Below are 18,574 nucleotides of genomic sequence, written 5' to 3' on the forward strand. Positions count from 1 at the left end.
GTCGCACCTCTGGCACCTCGGTTCGGGCGATTGAGACTTGACTTCGGTCGAGTCTCGGTCGCTAACTCCGGAGGAGAGTCTCCGCTCTCGGGCGGAAACTTGTTTGGGTTAGGACGAATCGCGGTGCATGCTAGTTCAATCCCATGATCCGTCCCAAGCTCAGACGCCGGAAAAAGTTGGATTTTAGTGGGTATGCTGGCCAAGTCTAGGTCGGAGAGTCCCACATACCCCGCGTCCTGTCCCCACAGGCGCGAGGACCTATAAAGGCGTTTCCCAAATTTGAAAAAAAGATGCATAAAAGCAGCCGTCACAATATATATATATATATATATATATATATATATATATATATGACCGTGTTTATATGACAGGCTCCTGTTATAAGACGAAATTAACCGCTATGAGATTGCACGAGAGTTGTTCCTCGGTATAAGTCTTATGGTGGCCCTAAAAAGGGCCGTTTGAGAACGCCTGTTAGCGCTCTTTATGGTGTTGAGAACGCAGCTTACGCGTTCGCCTTTTCGTACTCACGCTGGTGACGTGGAATGTGTAGAGGGCTCTACACGTTTTGCGTTGTCGCGCCTGTCCGCCGGCGAGTAGCGAGACTCCCGGCGATGGCGTGATGGTGCTGCGATATGGCGGGAATCCCGTGGACGTCGCTCGGTGGTATGGCGACTCCTTGAGTAACTTCGCCGTACCCGGTTACGATGTCTGCAGGGAAGCTCCGATCCAGGCGCGTTCTTTTGTGACTCGTGAGTGAAAGAAGTCATAGCTGAACCTGGCGGCTGCGACGGGCTGTCCGCAGCTTGTGTGGCGACGTTGGCAGTAGAAGTTGGTTCGCACTGGGTGCCGACGTCTCGTTCGACGGTTCTCACTCGCTGTCCGTTGAATCCGCCTCAACTTGAATGCCTTGATGAACCCTTGGAGGCCTCTCGGTTTGCGTGGCGGTGTCGTAAGGCGTCGCTTGTCCAAAGACAGTAATGGAGAACGTGGCCTCGGTATTCCTCTGAACCTTGGGGACATGTAGCGCCAGATGCGTCCATCCTCGGCTGCCAGGGAAACCCTCGGTGACCGGGTGAAAGAAGGAGGCAATAGCGTCAGTGGAATTAATTTTCACGGCGGCGGCTCCGGATTTGCTGCAGCGGTTGCGGATCTTTGTCGATGTTCCTTTCTCATGGGAAGAAGGAAATCGAAAATGCGTTTTTACTCCACGAGTTTATTTAACGCCTCATGATCTGGGAAAAGTGATTTTCTCTTGTTGTGGCGTGCCTTATATTCATTCTTTGCAGGATTTTAAACGCGAATAACTCTTTGTTTTTGGCCACTTGTTTTTGCCTCCAAGAATCTGTATCACGCACGGTGCGCGTGCTGTTTTTGGGGATGCGTATGGCATAATTTTCATCAATTACCTGCAGAAGGGAAGAACAGTTACGGGAGAGTTTTATGCAGCGTTATTGGAAAAACTGAACGACGAAATAAAGAAAAAAACGGCCCCATATGACAAAGAAAAAAGTTCAGTACTATCACGATACCGCACCGTCACACACGTTAAGGTCCTCATCACAGCCATTTGAATGTTTCCAATTGTCCCAAAATGATTTCTTTTTAGGACAGATTTGATGAGAAGAAACAAAAATAAACCGCACAAGGCCATGTCTAGGCTGTAGGGTGGTTGTGGAAGCGTTGGAATGTTATTAGTAGCCAAAAACTCCTTCACCGTTAACGCAGTGTGGCTCGACATTTTGATCCGATATCGTTGTTAAGGGATGTCCAGAACGTCGTTCGTCTTCGACGTTTTTGCGTCCATCCTCGAAGGCTTTATGCCATCGGAAAACTTGAGTAGGGGACAGAGCTTTTTTTGCATTGACTTGCCGTAACATTTCAAGTGTTTCCGTGCCCGTTTTTCCGAGTTTTACACAAAACTTTATCGCGTACCGTTGTTCAAGTGTACATTGCATTTTGGTGCATGCATAAATGAAACAGCACCTTATTTAAAAAGCAATCTACACTCTGCGCAAACTCAGAGACGGCTCACTCTAATTTAACCGTTTACCTGACATTCTCCATCATCCGCCCAAGCCGACACATTCGTCTCCCAACGCTTCTGGCAGTCGAAAAAAAACATTCTCATTACTTTCCGGACAAACTATGTATATATTGTGACGTGGTAGATTTTCTGCTTCGCTACTTTGTCCCTCCGCCTACGCGGAACACAACGGTGCGCATACGACCGGGCCAGGCTCCACTCAGCGAGAAAGCGAGATCTCCGGCGGGATTGTATCGCGTGCATTATTTCATTTTATTTATTCGCGACTTATTTTCATGTCAAATCGGGCACCTTGACAAACATCGCTGAAAAGCAGCATCAACGAGGGATGTCGATTACAGCGAGAGGACACGGGAGCAATCGTCCAAGACCGGCACATCTGGAACCGTCGACGAAAAATCGAACGCGGCAGAGCACAACGGAAAATAGGCGCGCCAATCATAGTAGCCGATGCCTAGAGTATTTCCGTTGGTTGGGTTAGATTAGATAACGTGATTAGTGGTGTTCGGTCGGGTTTGTGTGCAACTGGGCCTCACCCGGCTGGCCAGGATGTGCTCTTTCCCGGCGATTCCCAGGACCGGAGGACAAGGAGGAGTGAAGCTGTGTCATCAAGTTGATCCTCCTACAATTCGTGTAAAGCCACGCATAAAGCTGACCGCGTCGACCCGCTCGTGTTCTGAGGTGGAGACATTGGTGTTAGTGTGCAAGTGCGTGGCGATTGAACGCACTCTTTTTGGTGATTACTGGGCAATCCACCTCAAGCACGAGACGCTGTCAAACCATTCAGCTCTCGACTGCCGCGTTTCACGATATCTGTCCCGCCATGGAAACTTGCGGACGATCGGCTTCCTGAGAAGACGCAAAGCCTTCGCGTACGTGCGCGAGTCGTGCCGCGGTCCTGATCGCACAGCCCGGCCGTTGGGTATATCGGTGCATTGTAGTACAGATTGTTTTGATAATTTTGTTTTCAGTTATAACAACTGCATTGTCGCCAACGTGTACATTTTATTGCGTTCCTCTTGAATTAATAAAATTTTATTAGCGGAGGCTCGACTATCGTGATCTCGCCGCGTCGTTCTAAACGCGCCCTATTGGCTGTTGTATTTCGCGTGCAATTAACCTCCGTAATATTCGCTTAAGTGTAGCCGTCGCGCAATTTAGATTAAGTTGACGTCCCTTCTATTTTCTTACGCCAACATTTTGCGTAATTCTTTTTTCGGTCGTTCCTGTGCATCCGTTTCATTCTTTTGTTTGTACGTCATTTACATTACTTACTACAATATATTTTATGCCTGCTTGTTACATTGGCCAGACTTTTCTTAATTTCTTGCCTACCTGCCTCCTTCCGTATGAGAGCCGCTATGCCCCTATTTTCACATTTTCGCCCCTCTACCAGTTAGAGGAGCTAACTGGCAGAGTGCGAGAAACGATTTCGCGTTTTCGCTTAAAGTCTGTTTGTGAATTATCGCGTCTTGGAATTAATTTCTGTTTAGTGTTGAATATCGAACCCAGTGATGCAACCGATAATCACGACTTGTGCTCAGCTTGGTGATATAGCAACAATTTGGATACCGGAGCTCTTTGTCGCTTTCGCGCGTGTTCGCGTCAAATCTTTTGCCTCCTCTGATCGCGTATTTCGCCGTAGCTCTCCGGCGACTTAGAAAATACGTGACAATATATACATATAGATGTATACATATAGATATATATGGTACATATAGATATGTGTGTGTGTGTGTGTGTGTGTGTGTGTGTATGTGTGTGTGTGTGTGTGTGTGCGAGTGCGCGTGTGCATGTGCGTGCGCGCGCGCGCGCGCGTGCCTGCGTGTGTGTGTGTGTGTGTGTGTGTGTGTGTGTGTGTGTGTGAATATATATATATATATATATATATATATATATATATATATACTTGACACCAAAATTAAGGGATCACTTATTCTGAGTCCGAAAAATAGGCGTAATTCAAGAGGGGGTAGCTTTGTCAAAAACGATCGTAAAAAAATTTAGAAAAAGCATTTTAAAGCTTGAAATCTTTAGTTTTGAGATCGATAAATTATTAGACGATTTACAAATTGTTTACAAAGTTACGCGCATTCAAATGGGGATGCGTCAAATCTTAAAATTTTTTACAAACTTTGCAAAGCTCCACGACGCAAAAGGGTACCCTCGTAACAAGGGTACATGTGAAGTTGGTCATATAAATTTTACTATACAACATAAAAAATATTTTTTAATAATTTCGTGTTGATTGGTATATTATTTTTATGTAAATCACCATGATGATTTCCTAACACCATCAACTTTGATAGTCGATTTTACACCTTTAATGTTAACCATTGCAGATAAAAAAAAATACATGTGTATTACTTTTGTCTACTCTACAAATGTACAAAATTTCAATGAAATCGGCGAGTCACGCAAAGGTAGGTCTACTTGTGAGTTAGGCAACACTGAAGCAAAAATGGCCTCTTTTGCTTCAATGTTGAACAATTCAGTGAATAATAATCGTACAACGCTCAACAAAAACGCAAATTAAAGATAAAGATTCACGCTTTTAAATGCTGTACACTGCATTTTTGTGGAATTTTTATTTCATACCGTGTCGCTTCGCAAAGTTTGTAAAAAATATCCGACAAATGTTAAAATATTATAAAAATTTTGTCAAACATCGTGAAATGAAAATCGCACACAAATGCAGTTTACATCATTTGAAAGCGTGGATCTTTACCTTTAATTTGCACTTTTGTTGAGCTGTGTACGATTTTTTTCACTGAGTTAGGCAACACTGAAAAAAAATGGCTCCTTTTTCAATGTTAAATAAATCAGTGAATAAAAATTGCATAATGCTCAACAAGTACGCAAATTAAAGATAAAAATTCACGTTTTCGAACGCTGCAAACTACATTTGTATACGATTTTTAATTCACGTTAAATAAACTCGCAAAATTTGTAATAAATTTTGCTGCATTTTTATTTTTATCCCTAAAAAATCAGTATATGTTTTTAAAGTCGATATTAAAAGTGAATGTAGAAACATTAATCTGTAAAATGTGTTTTGAAACATTTGTTTTATCATTTTTGTTGATTTATCATGTTACACTTTCTTTCGGAGAGTAACTGTTGGTGATCCTTTAATTTTGCTGTTGAACGCTCACTTAATCTTTGCTGAAATTAATATTTGAACTTTGTGAAAAACAAATTATAAAACTATCTTCCAAGACTAATTTTAAAGGGCAAAACCTTTCAATTATTTTAGTTGATTTTTCTCGAAGATTTTTTTACACTAGGAAATAAAGTAAGAAATTTAAAAAAGATTTTTAAAAATCAAAAGTTTTCCAAATTTAAACAAATTTAGGAAGTTGCTAATTTTTTGCCATTTAAATTAACATGAAATCAAAAGTTGAAAAACCCTTTAAAAAGATTTAGTAAGCAAGAAATAATCCACAAAATTTTTAATGTTTTAATGCATTATGAAAAATTTATTTTGCAAATTTTTAATTTTTAAAATTTTTTTGAACTTCTTCCTTTATTTCCTAGTGTAAAAGAATCTTCGAGAAAAATCAACCCAGATAAAAGAAACCTTTAAATCATTTTAAAAGTTTCGCCCTTTAAAATAAGCCCTGGAAGATCGTTTTATAATTTTTTTTTTTTACAAAGTTTAAATATCGACTTCAGGAAAGATTAAGAAGCGTACAACAGCAAAATTAAAGGATCATCAACAGTTACTCTCCAAAAAAAGAGTTTAACATGTGTAACAAAACGCCTCCCCCCCCACCTCGCACGCACTGCAACTCCGCTCCGTACACCCGAGCACCTCGGCAGCGAGAACCACGTGCGCGCACCAGCTAACTTCTCCATCATGCGGCAGCACGCGCTGTCTGTGGCGTTCCGCAACGTCCCCACGCCGAGCCAGCCGACCAAGCGCACGGATTGGTTTGTCCAGCCCAGGGGGTACAAACTCCTATTCTAGATAGGAGACATATATACAGTAGTGCCATCTGTCTCTGGACTCGGATGTAGTTGAACTAAAATAGATCACGTGATACGGAGTGGGAGTACGCGCCAGCCCAAAGAATATCTCATTATTTTTTGACGCCAACCGAGCAAGTCTCAGCAAGTCAAAGCAAACCCAAGTGAGTGAGAGTGAGCAAGAACGAGCAATAAAAACAAGGGTAATTATCAATATAATTATCTATCATTTTTTGGCACCAATTCAAAGAATATCTCCTTATTTTTTGGCGCCAACCGAGCAAGTCTCATCAAGTCTAAACAAATCCAAGTGAGTGAGAGTGAGCAAGAACAGGCAATAAAATCAAGGGTAATTATCAATATAATTATTTATCATTTTTATCACTAACGGGTAGTAATAACAATAATAATAACAGTAGAAGCAATAATAGTATATTAATTTAGTGCTCAATCTAACCTAGTTTATCTCTATTTTCTTTGACTATTTTCTTTGATATTTAACTAAATATTTATCTTATATTTATGTTATATCTACTTATAATTTGTTTTATATCTTTATAATTATAACTAATTTAATTATAATAGATCTATAATTAACATGTAATAATAATATTAGTATATACTTATATATATTTAAGTTGCATATTTTGCATGTTAATGGTTACATGATTAGTTTATTAATAAAATATATTAAATTTTCTTACAGTTAACAAAAATGGTGTGGAAATGTTGCGTGCCGGGATGCACATCATCAGCAAGAGTCCCGAGTCATAAGCTTCCCACCCAACATATTAAAATGCAGGCTTGGTTAAAAACAATCGGATTAGACAACTTGATAAGTAAGTAATTGCTTGAATAAATTATGTTAAATATTTTTTTGTATTTTAAAATTTAAACAATTTTTTATGTTACAGATGCACCGAAAAATGTCACAGCTAAATTAAGAATTTGTACTTTACATTTCCCCGAAGAGATGATAAAACCATATGGGCAGAAGCGATGTCTCAAAGACAATGCAATGCCAATATTGTTTTTAAATGTAAATGTGGCAGATGATGCCAATATCAGTTTTACTGATAATGGTACTATTGCTACATTGCAACCTTTGGATGATGTTGAAGACAATTCTGATTTTATGCCAGTAGCATCAACGTCAACAGCCGAAGAAGTACAACTTATTGATAAAATAAAATACACGAACATCACTAAAGACATTGTTCCAAGAAGAATCACCCAGCTTCGAGCCAAAGTACGACGCTATAGAAAACTGCTGTCCAAAAGGAACAAAACCATTTCCAAATATAAAGAAAAGGGAAAGGATATACGTCGTCGCAGAACTTGGGAAGATGTTACTGCGAATTTGTCCGGCGTTCAAAAAACATTCTTTGAGATGATTTCTCGTAATTTTTCTCATGCACCAGAGGTATGCTCATTAATTAATAAAAAGTTATTCCTGGGAAAAATTTTTTTATTTATATGATCATGCACAGATAGCATAGAGATTTAAAAAGAAATAAAAAAAAAGAATTCTGATATCAATTCAGAATTTATTCTGAGATGCAAACAAAAATTTTTTTTGTTTTTTTTTGTATCTCAAAATAAATTCTAAATTGATGGCATAAGCTTAAATTCTTTTTTAATTCTCTGTACTATCTGGGCATATAATTAAATAGGAAATATATATAATTAATTATTTTAATATATATGGGCAAATGTTATATCTATAATTATATATTATATTAATATACAATAATATATGATTAGATATAACATTTGCCCATATATATTAAAAAATTTTTTTCCGGGTTATACAAGAGGTTAAAAAGGTAGTATTTTTCGTACATATATATCTTTTTATATAAATTAGTTTTATTTTTAAATGTTATTTATAATATATTTGTTTAATATATATGCTTAAAGTAGTGCTTTATATATGTATAACAGTATTTTACATATAGTAGTTGCTTTATATATTTATAATTTATAATTTTTAGATAAATATTTATAAATATATTTTTTTTTAATGTATTCGTACATTTGTTATATATTCATAACATGTTTAATGTTATATATGTAGGAGCCAATTATCCCCGCAAGAAATATAAAAATAGATACAATAATATAATCAAATTATATTTTTTTAGTATATACTTGTAATAGTGAAAATTTTATTCCGGCATGTTTATTTACATGTATAAAATTCATTGTAGTACACTGCATGCATGCTTATATGTGCTTATAAATTTTTCTTTAGCAATTTAGTAAGCAATGTAATTAAGTGCTTCATCTATCATTAAGTACATCACATACTAACAAGGAAACACAGGGAAGTGTCCGCCTCAGATTAAAACGAGTTTTTAATATGTTGTAGTACAGATAAAAATAAGGGACACGTATTTTTTTATACGTGCCCATACGCACTTTAAGGGGGTGAAACACCTCTTTGAAAAAAATCGGTTTTTTTCTTTCGAAGCGTATGCCGTCGAAATTATAAGAGATAGAAAAAAATGTTTTAAATAAAAGTTGAATGGCTCGAAGAGTAATTTATAAGAGCGGAAAAAAAAAATTTTTTTTTAATTCTTTTTAATACTTTCCCCCACCACTTACTTATTTTTTTCAAAATTTTTATTTTTTTTATAAGCAAAATAAAGCTTATTTTATTACGAATTCAACGGTATATGATAAAGTTACAATACAACATTCCCATTTTCCAAAAATAATTAAAAACCTCTCTATACGTACGGTACGCGCACCCGTCCGCGCGTTCGTGCGCTACGGAAGTGACTCCCTCCGATTTCGACGTGCCTTTAATATGTTGTACAGATTAAAATAAGGGACACGTATTTTTTACACATGTCCTAATACACTTTTAAGGGTAAAACACCCCTTTGAAGAAAATCGGGTTTTTTCTTTCGAAACGTGTATCGTCGAAACTATAAGAGATAAAGAAAAATGTTCTCAATAAAAGTTGAATGCATGTTTTTCTCGCATAAGATGACAAAAACATTTCGAGGACAGTGTTTAATATGAAAACGCAGACATTGAGAAAAACATTTACTACAAAATAAAACGACACTACACTAAAGAATAACAACAATTACGGTGTTGTAAGACATTAATTTCTTGTTTAGAAAATAATATGTAATTAATATAAGTTAAACATTTATTTACTGGTCTACATGATTTGACTAGAATAGTTGTTTTCTTCAATATTTTACAGATAAGGAGACTTGGATTACACAAAATTATTACTCACACATTCCATATCTTCACTATTTAACGCCAGCACATCAACTAACAACAAGAGAACTAACATAAAACTAATTAAAAAATTAGTTAGAAATTTCATCTTTTATACTGCATTTATACAATTCAATTAAAGTGTTTATTAAATTCCATTAGTGTAGAAATATGCATAACCACGCTACTGGTGCGTGCACTTAGGGTCATTTCCTATCTTGAAATAGAATGTTTACGTCTCGGCTGTATTGACATGTATAGATTCAAGAGCTACGTATGTAAGGAAATGACCCAAAGTGCACGCGCCAGTTACGCACCGTTAATTCCATTAGTGTAGAAATATGCATAACCACGCACAGCGTGGTTATGCATATTTCTACACTAATGGAATTTAATAAATACTTTAATTGAATTGTATAAACGCAGTATAAAAAATGAAATTTCTAACTAATTTTTTAATTAGTTTTATGTTAGTTCTTTTGTTGTTAGTTGATGAGCTGGCGTTAGATAGTGAAGATATGGAATGTGTAAGTAATAATTTTTTGTAATCCAAGTCTCCTTATCTATAAAATGTTGAAGAAAACAACTATTCTAGTCGAATCATGTAGACCAGTAAATAAATGTTTAACTTATATTAATTACATATTATTTTCTAAACAAGAAATTAATGTCTTACAACACCGTAATTGTTGTTATTTTTTAGTGTAGTGTCGTTTTATTTTGTAGTAAATATTTTTTTCAATGTCTGCATTTTCATGTTAGACACAGACTGTCCTCGAAATGTTTTTGTCATCTTATGCGAGAAAAACATGCATTCAACTTTCATTGAGAACATTTTTCTTTATCTCTTATAGTTTCGACGATACACGTTTCGAAAGAAAAAACCCGATTTTCTTCAAAGGGGTGTTTCACCCTTAAAAGTGTATTAGGACACGTGTAAAAAATACGTGTCCCTTATTTTAAACTGTACAACATATTAAAGGCATGTCGAAATCGGAGGGAGTCACTTCCGTAGTGCACAAACGCGCGGACGGGTGCGCGTACCGTGTGTGTAGAGAGGTTTTTAATTATTTTTGGAAAATGGGAATGTTGTATCGTAACTTTATCATATACCGTTGAATTCGTAATAAAATAAGCTTTATTTTGATTATAAAAAAAATAAAAATTTTGAAAAGAAATAGGTAAGTGGTGGGGGAAAGTATTTAAAAAAATTAAAAAAAGAAAATTTTTTTCCGCTGTTATAAATTACTCTTCGAGCCATTCAACTTTCATTTAAAACATTTTTTTCTATCTCTTATAATTTCGACGGCATACGCTTCGAAAGAAAAAAACCGATTTTCTTCAAAGGGGTGTTTCACCCGCTTAAAGTGCGTATGGGCACGTATAAAAAAATACGTGTCCCTTATTTTTATCTGTACTACAACATATTAAAAACTTGTTTTAATCTGAGGCGGACACTTCTCTGTGTTTCCTTGTAAGTATATTGTAAGTATTATTTCAGGTAATATTCCAGAATTTTGAAGGATTCTGTACATATAGAATGTATTTAAAAAGAATAAAAGAAGATTTGTTGTATTTGATAATACAACAAATTTCTTTTATTTATGCTTTTATTTTTAGGAAAATAAGGCTCTCAATGCCTCTAGGAAAGCAAGGTTCTCATTTGTCCCATCAATATTAATATCATTGAATGACAAATGTGATAACAAAAAAAGTAATAATTACTTCGTGGAAGAAATGCAAACGGTACGGATGTCAGGCGACATTCAGAAATCCGTTATGCTAGAAGAAGTAAGTTTCACTGTAACTGTAACTTGGTTTTTTTTTTCTTGCTATCGGTGTTTTGTATCTCCTCGATTTCTATTGTCAATCTGTTTTCATGTTAACAAATTTTGTTATATATTTGTGATATTCCGTCATCTTATATAATACCTTGCATGAAATTTTGATATGCCTTTTGCTGGCACAATTTATTAACTTTGAAATTTGTTCAAATAATATATTCATGCTTGAGTGGAGATAAAATTAGAAAAAATAAATATTACAAATATGAAATATTTTTAATTTTATAATATGTTAACACACTATTCCATTATGTAATTATAACCTTTTATTTCTTTACGTGATTTTTCAGCACATTTTTTTGAGAAAATTCTGTCTACGCATGCATGAATATTAATATTTTTAGTGTAGAAGAAACCACATCTGATTGCTAATTATAATTTGTTAATATAAAGATATACCGAAAACTGAAACTTTGGAATTTTATTTATACAATATATATATGTGTGTATACACACACACACACACACACACACACACACACACACACACACACACATTCTTATTTCTGATTAGTTAATTATACGTAATGTTGTATTTGTCTTACTTTCATAGAATGCTTTTTGCTAATCTATTTATTGAAATAAACTTTTTCATGTCATATACTGCTTGAAATAATTTTTGTTATTGTACATTCATGTATTAATCAGTATTTTGCCTCTGGTATGGTTTTGCATGAAATAATATGCTTCTTGTTGTTTTATATATTTATTGCATTAGATTATACTAATCATGATATATACACATTTTTGGTTAACACAATTTGGCAGAAATGTTATGCATGTGTATAATGTGTATTACATTTATAGAAGACAAATATTTTTCTAATATTTGTGTTCATGCATATATTTTTACTTTACAATATATTCTAGGGACGTCGATACGAAAATAAAGAAAAAGCTTTAGCTCTAACTTTATACAAAACGATGGGAAAGCGTGGCTATAATTGCTTACGAAATGTTTTTCAACACATCCCGTCAATACAAACATTACAGTTGGTACTTCAAAAGATTCCTTTAACTCTTGGATTAAACCCTTTGATTTTGCGACATTTGGAAAATATATCCAAAAAAATGACAATTAAAAATAAAGTTTGTATCTTAATATGGGACGAAGTATCTATACAATCTAATGTCATGTACGATGTGCGAAGGGATATTATATATGGCTATGAAGATTGGGGCAACAATCGCACAAGCAAAGTCGCAGATCATGCTTTGGTATTTATGTTGCGTGGATTAAATACGGGGTGGAAAATGCCAATATCCTACAACTTTTGCTCGAAAACGACAAATACAGCCCAACTAATTAGATGTATCAAAGAACACGTACATAAAATAAGCAAAGCAGGTTTCCACATAATTGCAACAGTCTGTGACCAAGGAGCTACAAATACAGCCGCTATTAAACACTTATTATTACAAACAGATATGAAACGGAATTTAGAAAAAAGAACACAAGGTAAATAATTTATATTAATGGTATTTCTATGCACATTACGTATAAATATATTTTTTAAATTATTATTTACAGCTCAAACTTTTGAAGTTGGAAATGTAGAGATTGTTCCTTTATACGATCCTCCTCATCTTATTAAAGGAATAAGAAACAATTTCTTAACCAAAAATCTAGCGATTAGCTGCAACAGTTTTCAACGTGTAGCATCGTGGGATATCGTGAAGACAGCATGGATAATAGATAAGAAGATAAATATAATACGTCCACAGTTAAAAAAAATAACGCAAGAACATATTATTGAGGACAAAATTAAAAAAATGCGTGTTAAGTATGCAACGCAAGTGCTGAGTGGAACGGTTGCGAGCTGCATTGAGATACTTACAAGATCAAGATGTAAGTTTTATTTAATATAGATATATATCTTAAGCATCATAATAAGATGAATCTGTTCACATCAATAATTTGTTTTTTGTAGGTGCCGTGCAGATTGATAATAATGAGGTAAAAATTGATATGGAAGAAGGAATCGCAACAGCAGAGGTAGTAAATTTTTTTAATGATTTATTTGACTCCGTGAACAGTAGTGAGGTGAGGTAAAAGACAATGATTTGCGATCTCCAGTGGTAGAGGACAGTGTACATCATGTGTTTTGGACGAATGCAAAAGGTATGCTCAGAAATTTGTCTTACGTTGACAAAGTAACACGCGAACTTATAAAATCAGTGCCTAGTTTAAAAAATTGGTTATTAACTATAGACGGTTTCGAAAAAATCTGGAAAATAATTCATTCTAAGTACGAATTTACATCTTTTAAAACGCGTTATTGTAATCAGGATCCAATTGAGAACTTTTTCGGTCAAATTAGAAGTCATGCGGTTCGTAATACAAATCCAACACCTAAACAATTTGAAGATTCTTTCATTACACTTCTAGTGAGTAACATGAAATCGGTATTTATTGTTGGCGGTAATTGTGAAGCTAGCCAAGATTCCTTTATGTTATTTTCCCTGGAAAAGTATTTGGAAGATAATCTTTCAAATGTTGAAGTTAGTGATGATAAAGAACCACATGAAATGTTTACTACTGTTGTTGTTAGCGAAGAATCAAGTACGGAATTTTTACCAAATTATTTAGATGAAGTTATTACCGTCATTGTCAAAGAACTTAATTATTGTGAAGAATGTAATTATAGTTTAAAAAGTAATGAATTTTCAGTATTTGCAAAACAAATAGTAAGAAGGATTATTAAATTGTTAGACACGCGATCTCATCGTCGTAATATTTTAAAAGTATTATTAGAGCATTTTGAAACTTGGAATGTAGATACAAATTGGCATATGTGTATAGAGCATCATTATAATATATTTAAAGTCACAGTACGCGTAATTTCAATTAAAACATTAATATGGTGTAAAAAAAATTCATTGATATCAAACAACGATTTGGATTCTGAATTACATGTCAAGGGTATTATGGAAATAAGGAAAGCGCGCGAAATATATAAGTATAAAAAAATATATATATTAAAGAAGAGACATTTAGGTAAAAAAAAAAAAAGTATTATGTATAAAAGATTGTTACTGTAAGTGTGAAGTGTGAATGGACAGTTTAATGAATGGTGTAGGTAGGATTCTTCTATTCTGGATCATCTGTCCTGAAGAAGTCATGTTTTCTCAAAAGGAAGACATGCCTTCAGGTCGGAGGAGGTGGAGATGAGATCAGAAGATCGGCGTCTTATCGAAAGAGAGACAAGTCGCATCTGAGAAGAAATTTAGGAGTGTGTATGATGAAAATCTACTTTTGCCCTAAGAGGTGAGGTATTATTCGAACTGAGAATATCTTCCTCGGTGGAGTTAGATTACCCTGCAATGAATTGCGTTGTATCAAAATATTATATTTGTTTTATGAGTGAAAAATAGTATGTACGAGGTGTGTTCAAAAAGTATCGCGAATTTTGAATTTTCGCGGGTTACGTATATTCGAATTTCGATCTTTTTGTGGCGTTATGTTGGTACTCATGTCTCTCACTTATGCCGACAAGCTCGGCCATTTTGAATGTTCACTTAATTGTTGACAGCTGCTTTGCTTGCACGTGTTTTGGATCGTCTTCGATTTTTACCTATTCAAAAAAATGAATCAAAGAACCTGTATCAAATTTTGTGTGAAAAACGAAATTAAGTGCGCGGATGCATTCCGAATGTTGACTGTGGCATACGGAGAAGCTACCTTGGACCGAAGCAACGTTTATCGGTGGTACAAAATGTTCTCAGAAGGGCGAGAAGATGTGAACGACGAAGAGCGTGCCGGACGCCCGAGCACTTCAACAACAGACGAAAAAATTAATGAAGTGGAGAAAATGGTATTGGCCAATCGTCGAATCACCGTTAGAGAAGTTGCTGAGGACCTAAACATATCGATTGGCTCGTGCCATTCGATTTTTATCAATGATTTGGGCATGAGACGGGTCGCCGCGAAATTCGTACCAAACGCCCCTGCTCACACATCGTTGCTTGTGCGCGACTTTTTGGCCAAAAACAACACACTAATGATGCCGCAGCCACCGTATTCCCCAGATCTGGCCCCTTGTGACTTTTTCTTGTTCCCTAAACTGAAGAGGCCCATGAAAGGACGACGTTACGCTACGCTTGACGAGATAAAGACGGCATCGAAGGAGGAGCTGAACAAGATAAAAAAAAATGATTTTTTGAAGTGCTTCGAAGATTGGAAAAACCGTTGGCACAAGTGTATAATATCTCATGGGGATTACTTTGAAGGGGACAAAATAGATATTCATGAATAAATAAATAATTTTTGAAAAAACACAAAATTCGCGATACTTTTTGAACACACCTCGTATGTTTTTAAATGTATTGTAAAGTATTTTTAAGTTGATGTGTGTGTATGTATGCATATATATATATATTTTTTTTTTTTTTTTTTAATGCATTGTCAAATATTGTTCAATGTATGTTGTTGTATGTATGTATGTATGTCGATGTATGTTATGTATATGCTTTATTTGTATTAATTATTTTTTGTTATGCGTGAATGATGATGTATAAGATTTGATATTAATTGTTAAGTATTGTTCAATGTATATATGTATGTATGTATGTATGTACGTATGTCAATGTATGTTAAACATTATTTGTATTAATTATTTTTTGTTATGCGTGAATGGTGATGTATAAGATTTGATATTAATTGTTAAGTATTGTTCAATGTATGTATGTATGTATATATGTATGTACGTATGTCAATGTATGTTAAACATTATTTGTATTAATTATTTTTTGTTATGCGTGAATGGTGATGTATGAGATCGATGCCGTGGTGCATTTAAAGTGCTTTGCATCATATTTTTTAACCACACCGGATATTTAATATTTCTATATCCGACAGTCCGCAGTCTGCTAAGTGGGACGGGAAAATATGTTGCATTGCATTTTTTTAATATACCCAATCAACGGGGTATACAAAAAAAAATATGTTAATGTTGTACATTCTTGAGTGATGTTAATAATTTCTGTTATTTTCATTATTTAAAATTGTGCAGAAAAATAACTTACAAAAGTGTCTTCTGGCTCCTTATTAAGTCTGAACACTTTTGTATAGGGTGTTTCTCAATGCAATTTAAATAATATTAATAACAACAAAATTTAATACAATCACTCAAGAATTTAGGTTATAGTATATGCTATATGCATATAGCTATGTGCGCGCGCGCGCATAGATTTCTATATGGCGGCTACTCCCCACTATTGGTCACGTGACCCATTTTAGTTCACTGTCTCCGGGTCCAGAGCCAGGCGGCGTTGAAGAAGTCGTCCCCTCTGTTTCCAAGAGGGGAGTCTGTACCCCCTGGTCCAGCCGCGCGTTCGGATATATAAGTCGGCAGTGGAAACACCGAGTCAGATCTTCCCGGTCCACCAAACCTGCCTAGTCGAGCATCCTCGACGCTCCCTACCTCCTCGAGGACGAGCCTACTCGCCTCTTTTGCCACACTCTCGACGAGAATCCTCGTCGTTTCCAGCAGCCGAGAATTCTCGGCTAGACCGAAAGCCTCTCCCCGGTGAGCATCTTCGCCGTAACCAGTCACGACGAGTATCCTCGTCAAGTCCTTAGGCCAGGCATACCTGACCAGACGTTCCGCAGGGGTCCGTGCTAGGCCCCCTGCTTTGGAACGCTGCATACGACAAGGTGCTCCGTGTGGCCCTCCCCCCTGGCTGCCACGTCGTTGGTTACGCGGACGACACGTTCGTGGTAGCCCGGGGAGCCTCCTGGGTGATGGCGATTGCCATGGGCAATTGGGCGGTGAACTGCGTCGTCGGCTCCATCAAGAGCCTGGGCTTGAGGGTGGCCCCGGAGAAGACGGAAGCCATCTTTTTCCATAATGGCTCTTCCCGAGTACCGCCCCGGGCTTTCGTCCGGGTGGACGGCACCCGAATCCGAGTGGGAGCAACCCTCAAATACCTGGGGTTGCAATTGGATGGTCGCTGGGCCTTTGTCAAACACTTTGACAAATTGGCCCAGCGATTGGGCAAAACGGCCTTCTGGGGTTGATGCCCAACCTCCGAGGTCCGGGAGTAGGTGCGAGGCGCGCATACGCCTACGCGGCCATGGCCGGGGCCCTGTACAGTGCTCCGGTATGGTTCCGCGAGGCGCTGGCCAGCCGCCGCATAAGAGACGTGCTGCACGCCGTGCAGCGGCGGCTGGATCGTGCGCGCCTATCGCACCGCCCCCAGCGCGGCGACCTTGGGATTGGCGGGGCTCCCCCCGGCGGAATTCACGGCCGACGCCCTGGCATGGTCATATGCCAGGGCGAAGGCCGTCCGCCTGCAGGGGGGAGTGGTTACCCCCAGAGTCGCCGCGCTATTGCGAGAAAGGGCTCGCCGGCGGGCCATAAGGTCTTGGCGGGAGAGTCTCGCCAATGACCCGCCGGCGGCGGGATCTCGGATCTTGGAGGCCGTCCTACCCCACTTGGACGAATGGGTGGACCGCCCTTGGGGCGGTTTGTCCTACCGGACAACACAGGTGCTCACCGGGCATGGCTGCTTTGGTGAGTACCTGTGCAGAATAAGGAAGGAGCCGACGACGCAGTGCCACCATTGCGACGCCGAAAGGGATTCCGCGCAGCACACGCTGGAACTCTGTCCAGCGTGGGAGGAGCTGCGCGGAGTCCTACAAAGAGAAATCGACGACGATCTCTCCTTGCGGGCCATCATTAGCCAGATGGTCCGCAGGGAGAGCGCTTGGGTCGCGGTCTCCTCCTTCTGCGATCAAGTTATGCGGCAGAAGGAGGAGGCCGAGACCATCAGAGAGAGGAGGCCGGAGGGACGTATGCCCCCCGGCGAGAATAACGACAGGGGCGGCGGGGACGGGGACATGACCCACCTTGGCTCCCCCCCCGACCGCCCCGAAGAAGAAGGCCCGCTCCCCGCCCCTCGGGCCGTAGTGGCCCGTCTGCCAAAAGACGGCGGGGGTGCGGGCGATCAGTTGCCGTCGCCCCCTCCCTTCCCGCAATTAGGGAGGAGGAAGAGAGCGACGGCGGCGATGATGTAGAAAGGGGGCGACCCTCCTCCCCAGCGGCTGCCGGCCCCGCCTTCGGGACGCGCAGTCGCGGGAGGAGGGGGGCCCCTCGTAATAACAATGGTGAACCCGGCGAGGCAGACCCAACCTGACGGTCCGGGGGGGACGACTCTGCGACGTAACGCGGAGCCGTACCCCCCCCCTCTGCCACGCCGGGGAGAGGGGTAGAGGGAGAATTCTCCTTCTCCCCCCCCAGGGTAGTCAGGAGGACCGCGCCGCCGTTAGTGCGGCGCGAAGAGGCCCGGAGTTACGGCGGGGGCCGGATACCCCGGGCTTTACCCCCAAACCACCAGGGGAAGAGGCGGGGGTGGGCTGGTGTCTCCTCCCCCGACCTAGGGCTGATCAGACCTACGAGCCCTGCCGGGTGCGCCCACGTTAGGGCGCACCCGGCGTGACGAATCGGCCAAGGCCGACCGGGTCCGGGGGGCT

The 18,574-nt window shown here is 38.6% G+C and overlaps 2 protein-coding genes across 11 annotated transcripts in view; one reads left to right on the top strand and one right to left on the bottom strand.

The window, feature by feature from the left end:
* The window catches only part of LOC105198174 (protein phosphatase 1L), a 269,334-nt gene that overhangs the window by 112,369 nt on the left and 138,391 nt on the right, over nucleotides 1–18,574 (bottom strand). The gene's annotated exons all lie outside the window — the stretch shown is intronic.
* Nucleotides 6,124–13,180, top strand: LOC105207299. Its single transcript, XM_039459003.1, has 7 exons — nucleotides 6,124–6,219; nucleotides 6,723–6,855; nucleotides 6,931–7,439; nucleotides 10,877–11,047; nucleotides 11,971–12,559; nucleotides 12,632–12,949; nucleotides 13,032–13,180. The coding sequence occupies exons 2-7, from the start codon at nucleotides 6,732–6,734 to the stop codon at nucleotides 13,151–13,153; spliced, it is 1,833 nt and encodes a 610-aa protein (XP_039314937.1). The 5' UTR covers nucleotides 6,124–6,219; nucleotides 6,723–6,731; the 3' UTR covers nucleotides 13,154–13,180.

This window comes from Solenopsis invicta, chromosome 16, assembly GCF_016802725.1.
Source record: "Solenopsis invicta isolate M01_SB chromosome 16, UNIL_Sinv_3.0, whole genome shotgun sequence".
NCBI classification, from domain to species: Eukaryota; Metazoa; Arthropoda; class Insecta; order Hymenoptera; family Formicidae; genus Solenopsis; species Solenopsis invicta.

Coding starts and splice junctions, on each gene's coding strand:
- LOC105207299 (XM_039459003.1), top strand. CDS start 6,732: ATGGTGTGGAAATGTTGCGTGCCGGGATGCACATCATCAGCAAGAGTC. Junction 6,856..6,930: donor CGGATTAGACAACTTGATAA/GTAAGTAATTGC, acceptor TTTATGTTACAG/ATGCACCGAAAAATGTCACA. Junction 12,950..13,031: donor GATACTTACAAGATCAAGAT/GTAAGTTTTATT, acceptor TGTTTTTTGTAG/GTGCCGTGCAGATTGATAAT.